This window comes from Saccoglossus kowalevskii, chromosome 18, assembly GCF_978046115.1.
Source record: "Saccoglossus kowalevskii chromosome 18, keSacKowa6.1, whole genome shotgun sequence".
In the NCBI taxonomy this organism is placed as follows: Eukaryota; Metazoa; Hemichordata; class Enteropneusta; family Harrimaniidae; genus Saccoglossus; species Saccoglossus kowalevskii.
The window spans coordinates 25,847,400-25,861,734 of NC_140658.1; the positions used below are offsets into that span (position 1 = coordinate 25,847,400).

At 37.1% G+C, this 14,335-nt stretch overlaps 2 protein-coding genes across 4 annotated transcripts in view; both read right to left on the reverse strand.

Moving 5' to 3' along the window:
* LOC102810275 (tRNA dimethylallyltransferase-like) overlaps nt 1-8,531 on the reverse strand; it is a 44,519-nt gene extending 35,988 nt beyond the window's left edge. For 2 of the 3 annotated variants that reach the window (XM_085493173.1, XM_085493171.1), the window contains exon 1: nt 8,367-8,531. In XM_085493173.1, the coding sequence (XP_085349299.1) occupies nt 8,367-8,504 (138 nt within the window). In that variant the 5' untranslated portion in view covers nt 8,505-8,531. The other variant, XM_085493172.1, reaches the window with a different exon arrangement.
* Nucleotides 8,532-9,318: 787 nt separating this feature from the next.
* On the reverse strand, nt 9,319-12,938 carry myc (myc proto-oncogene protein). Its single transcript, NM_001164972.1, has 3 exons — nt 12,857-12,938; nt 11,935-12,457; nt 9,319-10,413 (listed from the first exon to the last, which is right to left on the reverse strand). The coding sequence occupies exons 2-3, from the start codon at nt 12,452-12,454 to the stop codon at nt 9,815-9,817; spliced, it is 1,119 nt and encodes a 372-aa protein (NP_001158444.1). The 5' UTR covers nt 12,455-12,457; nt 12,857-12,938; the 3' UTR covers nt 9,319-9,814.
* Between the last annotated feature and the right edge of the window lie 1,397 nt (nt 12,939-14,335).

Below are 14,335 nucleotides of genomic sequence, written 5' to 3' on the forward strand. Positions count from 1 at the left end.
GTTTCCCAGGCTACATTAACATTCCACTAATAGCTTTCACTTTCACTTTTAAAACAACCGGCAACAGCAACCAAAATTAACAATTAGATAAACTTAACCAGTGACATTTGGACCTAGATTCGCAATTGTATTGAGAAAAGCAGCACAGGTATACAAGCATTCCAATTGTTTCTCGATTTGAGACTCTTAGCCCGGTAGCTGATCCTTCAAAGTGCTAATACTTGACTGAACTAATCTCTTCAAGAACGCATTCCAAAAGAGGGTATATCCCTGCGGAAATCACAGTCGATGTAAAATCATTTATAACAAGCTGGCCAAGAGTTGATGCATTTACACCGGATCAAACCTGCCCAGGGAGGGACTTAAAACAGCATCACGGCAGGGGGTCTATAAAATAGTGATTATGGGGGGCAAGGCTAAATTTGTGTTAAATGGGTAGTAACTTAGGATATATGTGACCACGGGGGGTAAAAAACAAAACAGCAAGCAAACACAATGACTAAGTTTTTTTTTAAAACACAAGTAGAGGCAACCAATTTGTACCAAGCTTATTTTTTGGACTACAGTGGCTACACGGCCGATGGCAGTGTAAAAATTCAATAAGTCAGAGTGAATGTTCACAGCTTACTGACAATGGCGTTTAACCTCAAAGTCAAACGTACACACATCTCTAACAGATTTCATTATGTACAATTATATTTTAATAAAAATTTGCATTGCATATTAAGTTGCTTAGCATATGGAGGGGGGTGGGGGTCACACTTAACCCTCTCCCCATCCACAATCCAGCATGTGAATCTGCCTCAAATATTCTGATACGATAATAACACTAAGTTAGTCACCTAAAGTATTGGCATCTATGTAGTTTGTTAAATAGTCACAACTGTTCATTAATGTTTTTACACTAATTTTTTTTTTTACATATGCCTCATTTCGAACATGATTCGCTGCGACAAAATGTAGTGCTTTAAAATATGTTGCATAAAATCAGTTTCTGAAACATTCCACAACATCATGGGAAGCTAATTTATCGTCTACATTATACTGAATGAACACTGATATTAAACAAAGCACCATACCATGATATTTCACAATTTGTTCATTTATAGGACCCTGGATTAGTTAACCGAATAGATAACTGTATTAATGAGAGGTGTACTTAGTAACTGCATGGAAGTAAAACACTCTGCAATTATATGCTATGTTCACACGGCAGCATTCTATCAGAGCCGAACTACTGCTCCTCCCACAGTTTAACAGGGGATCATCTCCAATGCGTTCACATGGTCGGGGGGAGGGGGGGTTAGAGAGCCGAGAACTGCCAGAGTTCAATTTAGTTTGATCAGAGCCGAACGGAACAGTGCCCTTAAATACCGGTAATTAGTATGAAAAAAAACATGGCTGACAACAATTTTGGTGTCGTGCTTATGTTGTTTCTTTACATGACACGATGCTGTTGAGCTGGGAGGAAAAAAAAAAGGAAGGTCACAAGTCTGAGCATGGAGGTAGTTAGAAAAGACAATGCACTGGTGTTATGATTTAGGTAATAGTATCTGAAATAAACAGAAAACACAGCAGCTAAAATGTGTACAGCCCATTCGCTCAAGTTATTGTCATGCAAAATTACCATTTTGTAAGTGTTTTGATATGTGTAACAGTTGTCAATCTAAACCTACTAGAAACACATCACCGTACCATGGCCGCTTCTATGATTTTTATCTTTGGTGTCTTTAAAAAGTTTCTTCAATTTCCATTGGATCTGTTCAGTCGTTCAAGTTTTTGTCGCATAATTTTGTATTTAATTTTTCTGCCAATCTATCGCAGTATTTCTTTACTCTACCAAATATATATTAGGACGCGTAACTCTTCATCAAGCCAGATATTGCATGAAATTACAAACGATGTTGCCTCTGCCATAATTGAAATGAAAGGTTACTTGAAGAAGACGATTGAGGGCATGATTTGGGCTCCGATAATTGGTCCCTGCGTATACACAGTCGGGCCATGTCGGGGCTCAACCCTGTCGGGGCTCAACCCTGTGGGTATATTGGAGCCGAGCCTGGCTTGAGCCGGCTCGAGCTGAACGCGTATACACGGCCATTTTTGAGTCGTAGGCTCCAATAAAATGCTGTCGTGTGAATGTAGCAATTGTCATTAAAAAATGTGCAAAAGACAAATTATTGCACACTACTATATTGTGTTGCTAATGGATTACAGTTGTGTTATTGCAAAATAAGTAGGACAGAAGACACAAACCTCCATCCTCCAGTTTAGTCAGTCTGTGTAATATTTTTAAACAGTCAAAATATCAGGTTCACGATATACCGGTAGTATTAATTTGTTTAATTTGTCGGTGATAAATGTAATATGGGTTTTATTGGAGATATGCCGCTGAACCGGCAATTCAAATTCGACATTGCAAAAATCAATTTTTGTCTGTTTTTGTTCTTGTGTTACCTCCAAGTTAATCAAGGGCTTATAACAATCTGAATAACATTCATTGTACGATATAACCTTCATTCAAATATTTCCAGAGTGTACATCCTTAGAATTCAGGAATTTCAACATTGATATTAGTAAAAGTATGCAAATAAATTCATAAATTTAAATTTTTCATAGTGATAATGTACTATAATTATGTTTTCAGTGGCAAAGGGCTAGAAATTATTGGCTAAACTAGCATGATTTGTTACTATGTCTACCATTCCCCACTATCATGTCTTTGATCGGGTATTCCCAAAAATGTTTAAAAAAAAACTTAAAATTGTTCCGGAGTAGTTGTAGTTCTCCCCCCCCCCCCCCCCCATGTCCAAATAAAACCTCCAATAGCTCTAATTGTTTCAAGCATAATTCATGTGAAAAAATTGCATATTCAAATTGACATTTATACCTAACATTCATAATGGCATTACTACACCTAATGATCACTGGATACTGCAGCAACTAGTGTTAACAAAATTACATTACGAGCATAACTTAATATTTGTCCCTTAAAGATGGCATATAGCTCGCTTACCTTGCTTTCAAAACCATCAATTGTGTGGAGTAACATACCTAAATATGTCTTACTGTAGAATACTTTATTTTCGCTTGGAATTTATTTTCGCTATTTTCGCTGAAGGGATGATTCCGTGAAAATAAAATAACGTGAATATACTTTTTTTCCTATATTTCACATTCAATTAATCAAAAATCAGTGACAATAAATTCCATAAAGAACGCCCAAAAAGCCTTTTCAGCGAAAATTAATTCCAGCGAAAATAAAGTATTCCACAGTATATTTTTTAGTAACATACTACAAAGAACAAGTTGAAATTATTGATGACAATAGTGGTGTTCTCACTGGACGAAATAAGCCGTTGTTACAATGCCTTTTATTTGAGAATATTGTTAAAATGTTGTGAACAGAATACGCCGTTTAGGCATCAGCGTTTTTGACACTGTCGTCAACGGGGTGGACCAGATCCTAAACGCTGTTCACACCGGCTCTTGCACAACGCTATGTGCCATGTGAACACAATACGATGGCCAAACGCCCTCAATCACTGACTTACTTATGCTCGTCATTACACAAGATGGCGTCAGAGGTTACAGGTCGAACGTCGAACTGGTTCGACGAAGAAGCAAGATTACTGATATTTGTATGGAGAGAATCTAATAATCAAAGAATGATGGACGAAATGTCTAGGAATGTCTATGTTCTGATTGCAGAAAAAGCGGCTGAAAAGGGGTTGGACAGGACGTCATTACAATGTCAACGGAAGATCAAAACTTTACGTATAGTACTTTAAGTACAGAGAAGTGACTGAGCACAACAACAGAAGCAGTGCGGTTCCAAAAACTATGCCATTTTGGGATGAACTACACAAAATATTAGGTGGAAGGCCAGCATTCAATTCTCAGACACCGGTATTTTTACTAAGTCAGAACTCAAGCAGACATTTCAGCAGATTATCTAATATTTGTACAACAAAATAACAGTGTTGACACTAGCGTTTTTATGAGTTAACAAACAAACAAAGCCAGCTGATGGCCTGATTTTAAGTTACTGTAAAACCATTTATTTTCACTGACATTTAATTTCACTATTTTGATGTTTTGAGCATATTCACTGTGTTTTATATTTATGAATTTGCCAGTGAAACAATGAGTTCTATTGTTATTTTACACATGCATGTCCACATGTATTTAATTTAGCATACTTTACTTATTAGCAGAGAAATGGACAAATTTAAACCTAGCGAATAATTATGTGCTGTATACTGTTTGCAGACAAGCCAGGTACTAGTAGTCCTGGTTTGAAGTGAAGGTTCATGCCCAAATGACAACACAACACAACACAGTACATTAGAATTTAGATTTGAATGAAAACACAACAGACGCTAAAGATTTACTTAAAGGCCCAGGTATAGTATAAATACGGTCCTAAACAATAGGGATTATTTCCTTGCTTGTCACGCTGTAGTAAACAGCTCCAGCCAAGCCTCGGTAATAGCGCGTTTTCTCGAACTTACAGGTTAATTATGTCATGCCAAAGTGGATGCATGCGACTATGAATATCACAGCAGTGACTGTGTGTAGTATTTATGACAATAAATAGTGTACGAGTTGAGATTTTGACGAATAAAGTCAAAAACATGAATCGGAGAAAGTGACGCGCTACTAATCTTGAATAATTAACTACTGTCAATCAAAGTCACGTGATGTTGGACCGCTGAAACAGGTTGCGCCATAGGCTATGCAAGTGATTAACAACACTCATTAGCATAGCCACACCTCCAATTCACACTTGCCCAATACATTCATTCGATTACTCAGTGCAGATGTATGTGAAATTATAAAGGTTTCAGTTTATTTACAAAGCGTTCAAGAAAGAATAAATAGTTGATAGCTTTAAATTTTATTATTATTAGTCTTAGTTTTATTATTATTAAACTTATTACTATTAGTAAAAAAATTTAACACATTACATTTTACTTTTATACTTAACATGATAATATTTTCTCTTTCTTTATTATTTCATTATTATTATTATACTTTGTTATACTTTTATTGCTACTGTACTGATAGAAATACGGTATTTATAAAGATGCAAATAAATAAATATTATTAATAGTAGTGTGTTCACATCAGTTTTATTTTTCCTCTAAGACACAGCACAACTTTTACGCTGCCAATTTTAGAGAAAAAACAGATCGTCCTTTATGATTTCTAGGTGCAATATACACCTGCACATTTTTTTTCTATTATTGTTGTTTATAAATCCATCTTTTTAATTCTCTTGTCCTTTTAAATTAATCAAGTAGGTAAATTTGTTGTTGGATCAGGCTTAACCTTTAACCTTGATTTCCTTTATCCGTCTTTTTTATCCCCATTGTAATTTTAATTGTAAGTAGTGTTTACGCACAGCTCCTTAGCACAGGCTTAGTAAATTAAAATGACAAAGCCAAATATAGTTAAATGTGTTTTATTCCAACTGACAACTATTGGTTAACTTATCCACGGTTACTCTTTTTTAGTAACCGTGACCTAACTTTAGTCAACAGTTGCAACTACATGACTGATTATACCGGTGAATGTGAATAACATAACTGTGGTCAAATTTAGTCGCGTTTAATTTAATGTGTTTAGATTTTTTTTTATTTATTTATTTGCTTGCTTAAAATTAGTTGTTAGTTTTCTTAAAATTTATCCAACTTTATTATGAAACAAGTCTATCATTTCCAAATGTTATCCATGTTACTACTGTAGAATACTTTATTTTCGCTTGGAATTTATTTTCGCTGAAGGATGATTCCGTGAAAATAAAATCCAGCGAATATACTTTTTTTCCTATATTTCACATTAAACTTGTCAAAAATCAGTGAAAATAAATTCCATACAGAACATTCAAAATGCCTTTTTAGCGAAAATTAATTCCAGTGAAAATAAAGTATTCCACAGTATTTCTAGTCGGTGTTGAGTCATTGAATAAACATCTATATGTATACACACATTTATGATTTCTTAGTCAATTCAAATCATTATTCAAAATAACTAACCAGTATTTCTGATATGGGTGGGATGGTTACAGTGTAACTTCTTAAGTTCTATCGAGATTGTGAAAGTTATTTTATATCTCAAAAATAATGAGTTACAATTTCTGCACAAATTATGGAATGTATTTGTTCATTTACTAATAAGGCCAGACTTTTTGTATTCCTTGTTTCGCGAGTTTTTATAAGGCAATTTCAGTGTTCTCCAGAAGAGGTTTTCGGTGGGCCATCAAGTTTTACGGTCGCCTAGTAACTCTCAACACCCGCCCACCAACGTACATCCAGCTGAAATTATTTGTAAAAAGCTTGCATTGTTCTTCCCAAGCCTAAACAAAAGAGTAGTTGCCCAACCCTTTATTTTGCTATTGTTTCAAGAGTCCAGACATAAACAATGACCACTGGAAGTCTGCAAGCAGTTATCAAGTTTATTCATGGCAATGTGTCAATCGCCTGAATTCATTGTCGCCCGACATTGTTGCCACTTATTGCTTACAATACGCAACTACAGTGGTTTGAATTTACAGCTGTATTTTTAATAATGGTCTTCCGATCACGAAAGAAAGAAGTATATACGAACGAAATGTATATGCACAGAAAATAAACAAATATATTAGCAGATTGCATGTACATGAACAAAAATTAAAATTCTAGCCATATTTACAACGTTCACTCGATTTTCATTGTGAAAATAGCATGGAGAAGGCAAACTGGTGACCGTCGGCCACCCACCGCTGTTGGCACTGTAACGATTTAGTATCTAAGTTGCATAGGGGAACAGCGCATTCTGGGTGTTCGTGTACTGAATTCGGAAAGCAGTAATAAACATCAAACATGGCTGCCGGATTAGTTTACCGCGAGTATTTGTAATTGAATAATATTTTAGTTATCTTTTCCAGGTACTTTTTTCAATTTATCCATTCTTTATTGTCTAATCTTTCGAGAACATAGCAGATTCTTTTATTTTGCCGATTGCTAGCATTTTTTCTTGAATTCCAAAACGTGTGAAAACGCAACGTATCGTGACCGTACATGCGTAAATGCATCTTACCGTCTGTCGGCACAGGTGAGTACTGATGCCACAAATGTTATGAGTTTTATTTTGAAAATCGCCTGTTTTGGCGTCGGGGACAAATCACCTCGTATATTTTCTACATTATAACTCTTGTACTTGCTCTTGGTTACACGAATTGCATTTCAAGAATGCAGAATAATTTCAATTAAATTAAAAAGAGAATAGTAAATAACTTAGTGTGTATTGCAGTTCATGACATAAATGCTAGAATGCTGTATGTAAATGGAGGCAAATTATATGCAAATTTATGCTAATTAGGCCACCCACCAGCTATTTTGGATTGTGGAGAACACTGAATTTTTTTGAGGAGGGCGAATAAAAAATAAAATTAATTCTTTTTTTTTCATTAGATTTGCGTGATTCACAAAGATTTGTAAGTGAGATCATTGATCAGAGAGAAGAAATGAAATAAAATTGTATTCCATGTATAACCTGGTTTCTCATCTGCGCGAGACTTTGGTAATTTGATAATGATACTCCCACGAAAATGCAACTTGGATTTGTTATGCGGCGGACGGTAAAAAAAAAATGAAGATAAAAATAATATTTTTTTAGCATTTTTTGCGCTTACGAGTGCGAGAAATTACGCTGCAATAAAATTATATTTTTATTTCATTTTCGGCTCCTGTTCATTCGCAGATTCGGCGGGTTCGCGAAACAAGTAATAACAAAAGTCTGGCCTAACTCCCAAGGCTCCATTAAGGCATGGAAGGTACAAACGTGAGTACCTTCCACAATTAAGGTTAGGTTATGAACAGGTATCATGAAAGCATGTCATCTGGCAATACGTTATAGTATGAGAAGCACATTGTGTAAATAATAATAAATATAATTCAACAGAATATATTCGTGCATGTTATGTGATGCTCTAATAGTCTGAAATTGGGCAACCGTGGTCGTTATATCACTTTAGATAACAATATTCTTGGCTGAGATATTACAACGGCAACTTGAGACATTTTGGTCTATATATTGGACCACGTGCTTCCGCATATTCAAGACGCTTTGTCTGTATGGACAGTCATTTTACCGTCCCAGACATGCTTTTCAAGCTACACAACACGTCGACTTCTTTGCATGAAAATACTAACGAGTTCTATATTCTCTACTTTTTTTCAATACGTATCAACGATCTTCCAATGTTATTTTCTTGGTCAAATCTTCATGTCTTTACCTGTAAACAAGACTATGATGAGATCTTGTATGGCTTCACGTGGGAACCAAGGATTGTGCCGATTTATCCACACATCAAACTTTACCTGCATGGAATCTGCGCTGATGATTTCACCATTGAATCTGCTACCTAATTCCAATGCCAGTTTGGATTTCCCAGTGCCAGTAGCTCCTAAAATCACCAATACTGGCAATCGGGGAAGCACCCGCATGGGCGCCGCCATTGTAATTACCCATGATTCATATCAACGAGGTAGCCTACCTAGCTCGATTGCATTTCTCAATTGAAGCTCCCCAAGCTCTCAAGTAACCAAAAAATGTATAAACTTGACTGATTTTGAGATTAATTATCAATGTAATTGATGTTCAGAATTTCTAGGGTTATTTTACTAACCATTTTTCCAACATTTTAAAAACATTAACACAAAAGATATAATCAAAATCCTCGGATTCGTAGTTGCCTAACTCCGCAACTCTTGTGCAATCATGAAAATTTGCATAATTAGGTTCATATAGGAGTTCAGTTATATACTCTGTCTGCATTAATTTGGTACTTTTCCAAACATGTTAAGTTAATATTCACTGGATAATCACAGGGGCATGGGAAAATGCAAACTCATAGGTTGGCAGCATTCCAACCAGTGGACACTCGTTGCTAGGGAACCAGCAAAAAGCCATTTGTCAAGAATAACATGGGAGTTTTTTTTCGCTATCAAACGGGTTCATTCAGAGGTTATGCTACTGGCATTTTGTAGCATAAATCGTTCGAGAAGATTTCCATATTGACTAAAGTTGCTTTATTCGACCAGCTTGTATGCCCTTATTGCAGTCATGACTACTGAACATTCTAGTATTTGGTGGGCGAGGCTTAACTATCTCATTAATATTAAACGCATTCCTTACCCTAAAAAAGATGTCAATCAACCATCATGATTTTGGCGGGCTTTATGCAAATCAACTTTCCACATAGCAGAATCACAAAGGAACAAAGGCAGAGGGACTTTAAACCAATTTTGTTGTGATAAAGGACAATGACAATCAACTTCAAACAAACTTGCAGTTTTATTGACAATTTAAATATACAACACAAGATTAGACATCCCAGCTCGGCAATTTAATATCCTTGCTAGAAAACTTATTTTATTCTTCATGTATATTTCTCGCAACAAAGACCAACGTTAACAAAGGGTCAGAGGACAAAACGGGAGCCAGCTTGTTTCTACATGTAATTTAAACAAACCAGCGTTATTTCTAAACAGTACACTCGCAGTACCGAATTCAAAATGGCAGTGTTTTTGCTTTTTTATAATAAACTAAATATATAAAATCTTCATTTACAAATTTATACAATGATAAAGCAAACACGTTTTTTTTTTATCATAATTAGGTATTTTTTATCAGTTTTGTTAGAAATATAACAAATAATATATACAAAGTTGGCTAGTGAGTTATCTCCCCCCCGACACATCACATCACGCAACACTTGAAACTGAAAATATACAATTTTATCTGTATAAATGTATCCAAGCAGGCTCTAATACAACATAAAGTTGAGATCGTTTTTTAGTCTGTTAAGTTTGTCCAGAAGAATAACATTTCGCTTTTTTAAGCCCTCTTTGTCCTTTACCAGGAGTAGCTCATCGGCAGTGATTTGTTGTATATGATCAGTGGCTTTGCGAAGAATTACAACTTTTGGTGCTCTCTCCTGATTCTCCAATTCTGGAACATTGTCTCTCAGAGTCAAAAAACTTGTTTTTAAATCGTTTCTTCTCTTCCTTTCCAGCACATTATGCGTGGCACGCTTATCATTGTCCTCAGAATCAGAACTAGGTCTGCTGCTTGAACGACTGCCCGGTCGGCTGTTTCCTGGCGTTCGACGACCTCCATTTGACTGCTGCATCAGTGCTTTCAACTCTGCCATGGACAGTTCTTGTTTTGTTTTCTTGGCTGGTGTAGAGTATGAATGATGATTATGATGGTTATGACTAGGTCTAACTCGCTTTAAAGTGATACTACTTGTAGTATTGGTAGTGGTAGTGGCGGTGTTTGATGCAGGAGTAGCTGGCGCTGTAACCTTTCTTTTTGGTGGCTGTTGTAATTTCTCTGCAACAGTAACAACATCAATTTCTTCTTCTGTAAATTAAAAAAAAAAAAAAAAATAGTTCATTAGTGGTTGACAGTTTTCAAAAAATCCGACATGCACGTAAAGTAGAGCCTGACCTAGGGTCAGAGAGGTTAACTAGTCAGTCCAAGCTCCCAACATGATGAAACTTGTCCACTGTTTACATCAGGTAATTGGGAACAGTAAACTGGACAAAATCATTGACTACAAGAACATAAAAAAAAAACTACGTATCCAGGCCTCTTACACTGTAACAGCATGACAACAGCATAGTAAAAGCTTATAAACAAATTTATCCAAACAAATGCTTTTGTTTATTGACTTCCATGGATTAACACCTACAATTCACTTAGTTAATTACTTATTCATTAATTAAGCATTGCTTAATTAAGAGGACCCTAGATTCATTCTAACACATGACCACAAGTAGGAGAGTCCTGTACCACCATTCAAATGATATGAAACTGTGCATATAGATTTTTGCCTAGAGCCAACAATAAATCTTAGAAATTAGTCTAATATTTTATGCAAGCAAAATGTCATTCTATAATAAGGCGCGTTATGAATGAACGTTTTATTATGCATTACATTGAATTAATGAGCTCATAAACGATTTCAGAATAATAGAAAACATGCTCATTTTCCAACTTACAGCACACCGTTGGTGGCGTGAAATAAAGAGACGAATTAGTCATTGTGTTAGCCGGTCAAAACGTAATTTCATGTATGGCATGTATTACGCGTAGACCAAGCAATCCAACTAAAATTCCCGCCATACAGATTTTTCACACGGCTAAACTCGGGACTAAGTCTACGTGCAGCTATGTCCAGCATACCGTTTACCACATACTGCAAGAATGCCCAGTGCACCACACAGACACGTCTGTTATCTTTTAGTATTGCGAAATCTCTCCGATTTGTCTAATCGCAGAGCAATCAAGAACAGCCGATATGCTCCGGCGCGTTGGGCAATCGGGGTCGCAGAGACTATTACCATGCGAGATCGATATATTAAACAGTTGTCTAGTCATCGCATGGCCGGGAAATAGCAACTAAATCAGCAGGGAGACTCGCTTAATCTAACGACAAAGGGGGGTCAAGTGCTTTTAAAATCAAGCTGAGGTGTGAAAAGGCGTCCAACACCTCGTTACGTAACTAGTTTCAGTGGTAAAACAAACTGTAGAAAGCGTTTGTGTACGAACGAACAAAAAAATGCGACGACTCTCCACTCCAGCTGTTCGATTTCTGCCCAAATGAACGAATCATGAATCATCAGACTATAACAACAAAAGTGAAGAATTATTCATTGACGGTCTCCGCTTTTCAACTAGTCTCTGAACCTTCGAAATGTGTGTCTGGGCGGAAACTAGTGGACGTTCCAGTACAGCCTTATCATTGATTAGATTCATTAGTTAAAATTGTAGCAATATTAGAGACATGTTGCAACACAGACGTCGATTGCTACCAAACAATGCAACACCCGTTCATTCACTGGGTTGCATCGATGTTTTAACAAGAGAAATAGAATTTACCTGAATCTGATTGCGATGGTCCGCTAAGTTGATCCTTAGGGTCGTTCAGAGGGTATGGAAATACGGCAGTAGGGTCGACACATTCAGCAACGGCGTAATCCAGAGGGGGAGGGGTCAAACAAGCGGCAATAGCCGCTGGCAGAGTAGTTTCTCCCTTCGTAGTTTCTTCTGGAGTGCCGTTATTTCCACCGCTCCACATGCAGTCCTGTATAAGGTTCGATTTCAAATTTGAAAGGTCTGGAAACACGAATGTCTGGGTATGGTTATCATCGTCCAATGTTTCTGAAACTTGCTGTAAGGCTTCTGCGACGACAGAGAGCAGTGGTATCGGCGCAGGCCTACCGGGACTCCGAGGCGGTGTAGGAAGCAGCTCAAATTTCTTCCAAATGTCCTCACTCGGCGACGGTGTATGCGTAGCTCCGTAAAACTCCTCATTTTCGTCGTGCCCGAGAAAATAAGGCTGATACTTGTCGTAATCCAATATAGACTGAATACGTTGCTCTGGTTCCATTTCTGGCATTTCCTAGCAAAAAGAAACGAGAGACGCGTCAGACCATGGAAAAAATTTCAATTATTACAGCAGCATACGAGGAAGTCCATACAAGAACGCGATAACATACTGTAGTCGAGTTAGAATTTAGTAAAAACTAGTCTAAACACACAAACTAAAATCCACCCTGCCAGCTACACTAAGAACTATTCACCTTCGGTAGCAGACGCAATAAACCCCAAGTTCGTAGTCTGGCATCATTGGCAACCCTACCTGCGAGTAAAACGTTACGCGTGAAGAATTTAAATCTCCAGTCACTGGGAGTCGCCAGACGGCAACTTGTTTCACTGAATTTCACAACTTAAAAACGGAATGCTACAAAAACATTTCATTGGTGGGCATAAACATGTGTGCTCTATCGAATGTGCTTACCTTGGAGCGGAATTTTGACTTATTTCACAAGAAAACTGGAGGTAGAATGAAAATACTACGTATCTCCCTCACACAGTCAATGCTTATTCACCAAGCTGGAGTAGGCGTAATAAATGTAGACCGGAAAACCCGCTAAATGAACTGTTACATTCTGTATTCATCCGCGTAGGGCAGCTCATACTAAGGTCATTTTTACGCAAATAATATAAATTTCAAAATATTACGCGCATAATGACAACAAAACTACACAATACGCGATATATTCTCTTTTTGACAACAAAAATGCATTTTAAATCTTGTTTATGTGTTAAACAGGAATGATTCTTGGAACTATTTTGGCGCAAAGTTTCTAATTTGCATAAAAGTGCCCACTTCGGTAGCCCGCGAAATAAAGTAGGCGTGTTTTATGCAAATTACGCGTTGTCTACCTTGCTTTATTACTACGTTAACCAATCAATTTACTCGACAATCTTACGCATTTATTCAGAGTAAAATCGCATTTTTTTTGGAAATAGTGGAGGACTTTGAAGGGCTGTGTGTACGCAACATTCGTGTACGCAACATACATGCGTAATCAGTAATTTCGTGCAGTATACATCCGAAACATGCCCAAATCCATAGAAACGTCTGTGCAGCGGTAAACACATGTATACTAGCCGGTTCGCACAGAGGGCAGGATGTAGTAACGAGTAGTAGTAGTAGTCAAACACCGGCTGTGTAATTATCAAAATGGCGTGTCAAATCAATGTGCAATTATATACAGCGTCGTGGGTTGTTGGAATATTCGAATTCGAGTCGAATTCTCCGATACTACACAAGTTTTGTTTTTTCAAAATTCAAGAGTTTGTCATGGACGATGAATTCTGGAGGTAGTCCAGAGTCATGAAACCCACAACAGGTGTATGCATGTATGTTAAGAAGTAGGCACGCAATGTGCGTCTTTTTTATTTTTACTACGGTGCCACGTTAACATTACGAGTGGTCCATTCATAAAAATAGGAACACGTGTTCCTCTTCCGCAGCACTGCTAGCGTACGACGCAAGGATAAACACCAGTACTGCACGGGAAAATAACCAACTGCTGGGTTCGTCTTCAGGGTCATCGCCGAAATTATCAGTGACACCCTGTCAGTGTCGTTGAGTGATAATATTTAATTTTAACAGTTTGTTTGAGCTCTTGTCAGACACGCTGTTTATCGATAAGCAACGACTTCGTATAAAGGTTGTCCCTTCGTCGGTAAATTACTAAGTACCTATACCACATGTATGTTCAAACAGAATCTCTAATCACAAGGTTTATCGCGATTTCATATATCCACACTTTTTGTTTGCATGTAGTTACACCCATGTTTGCCCCGCAGGTAAAGTTTCAATTCTCAAAGTGCAATCAGAAGCTGTCTAGAACAGGGCTTTGTGGTACGAGTGCCACACTACGTATACGCTATGCACTGACTGTTTCCCTGTAAACCCTGGGCGATT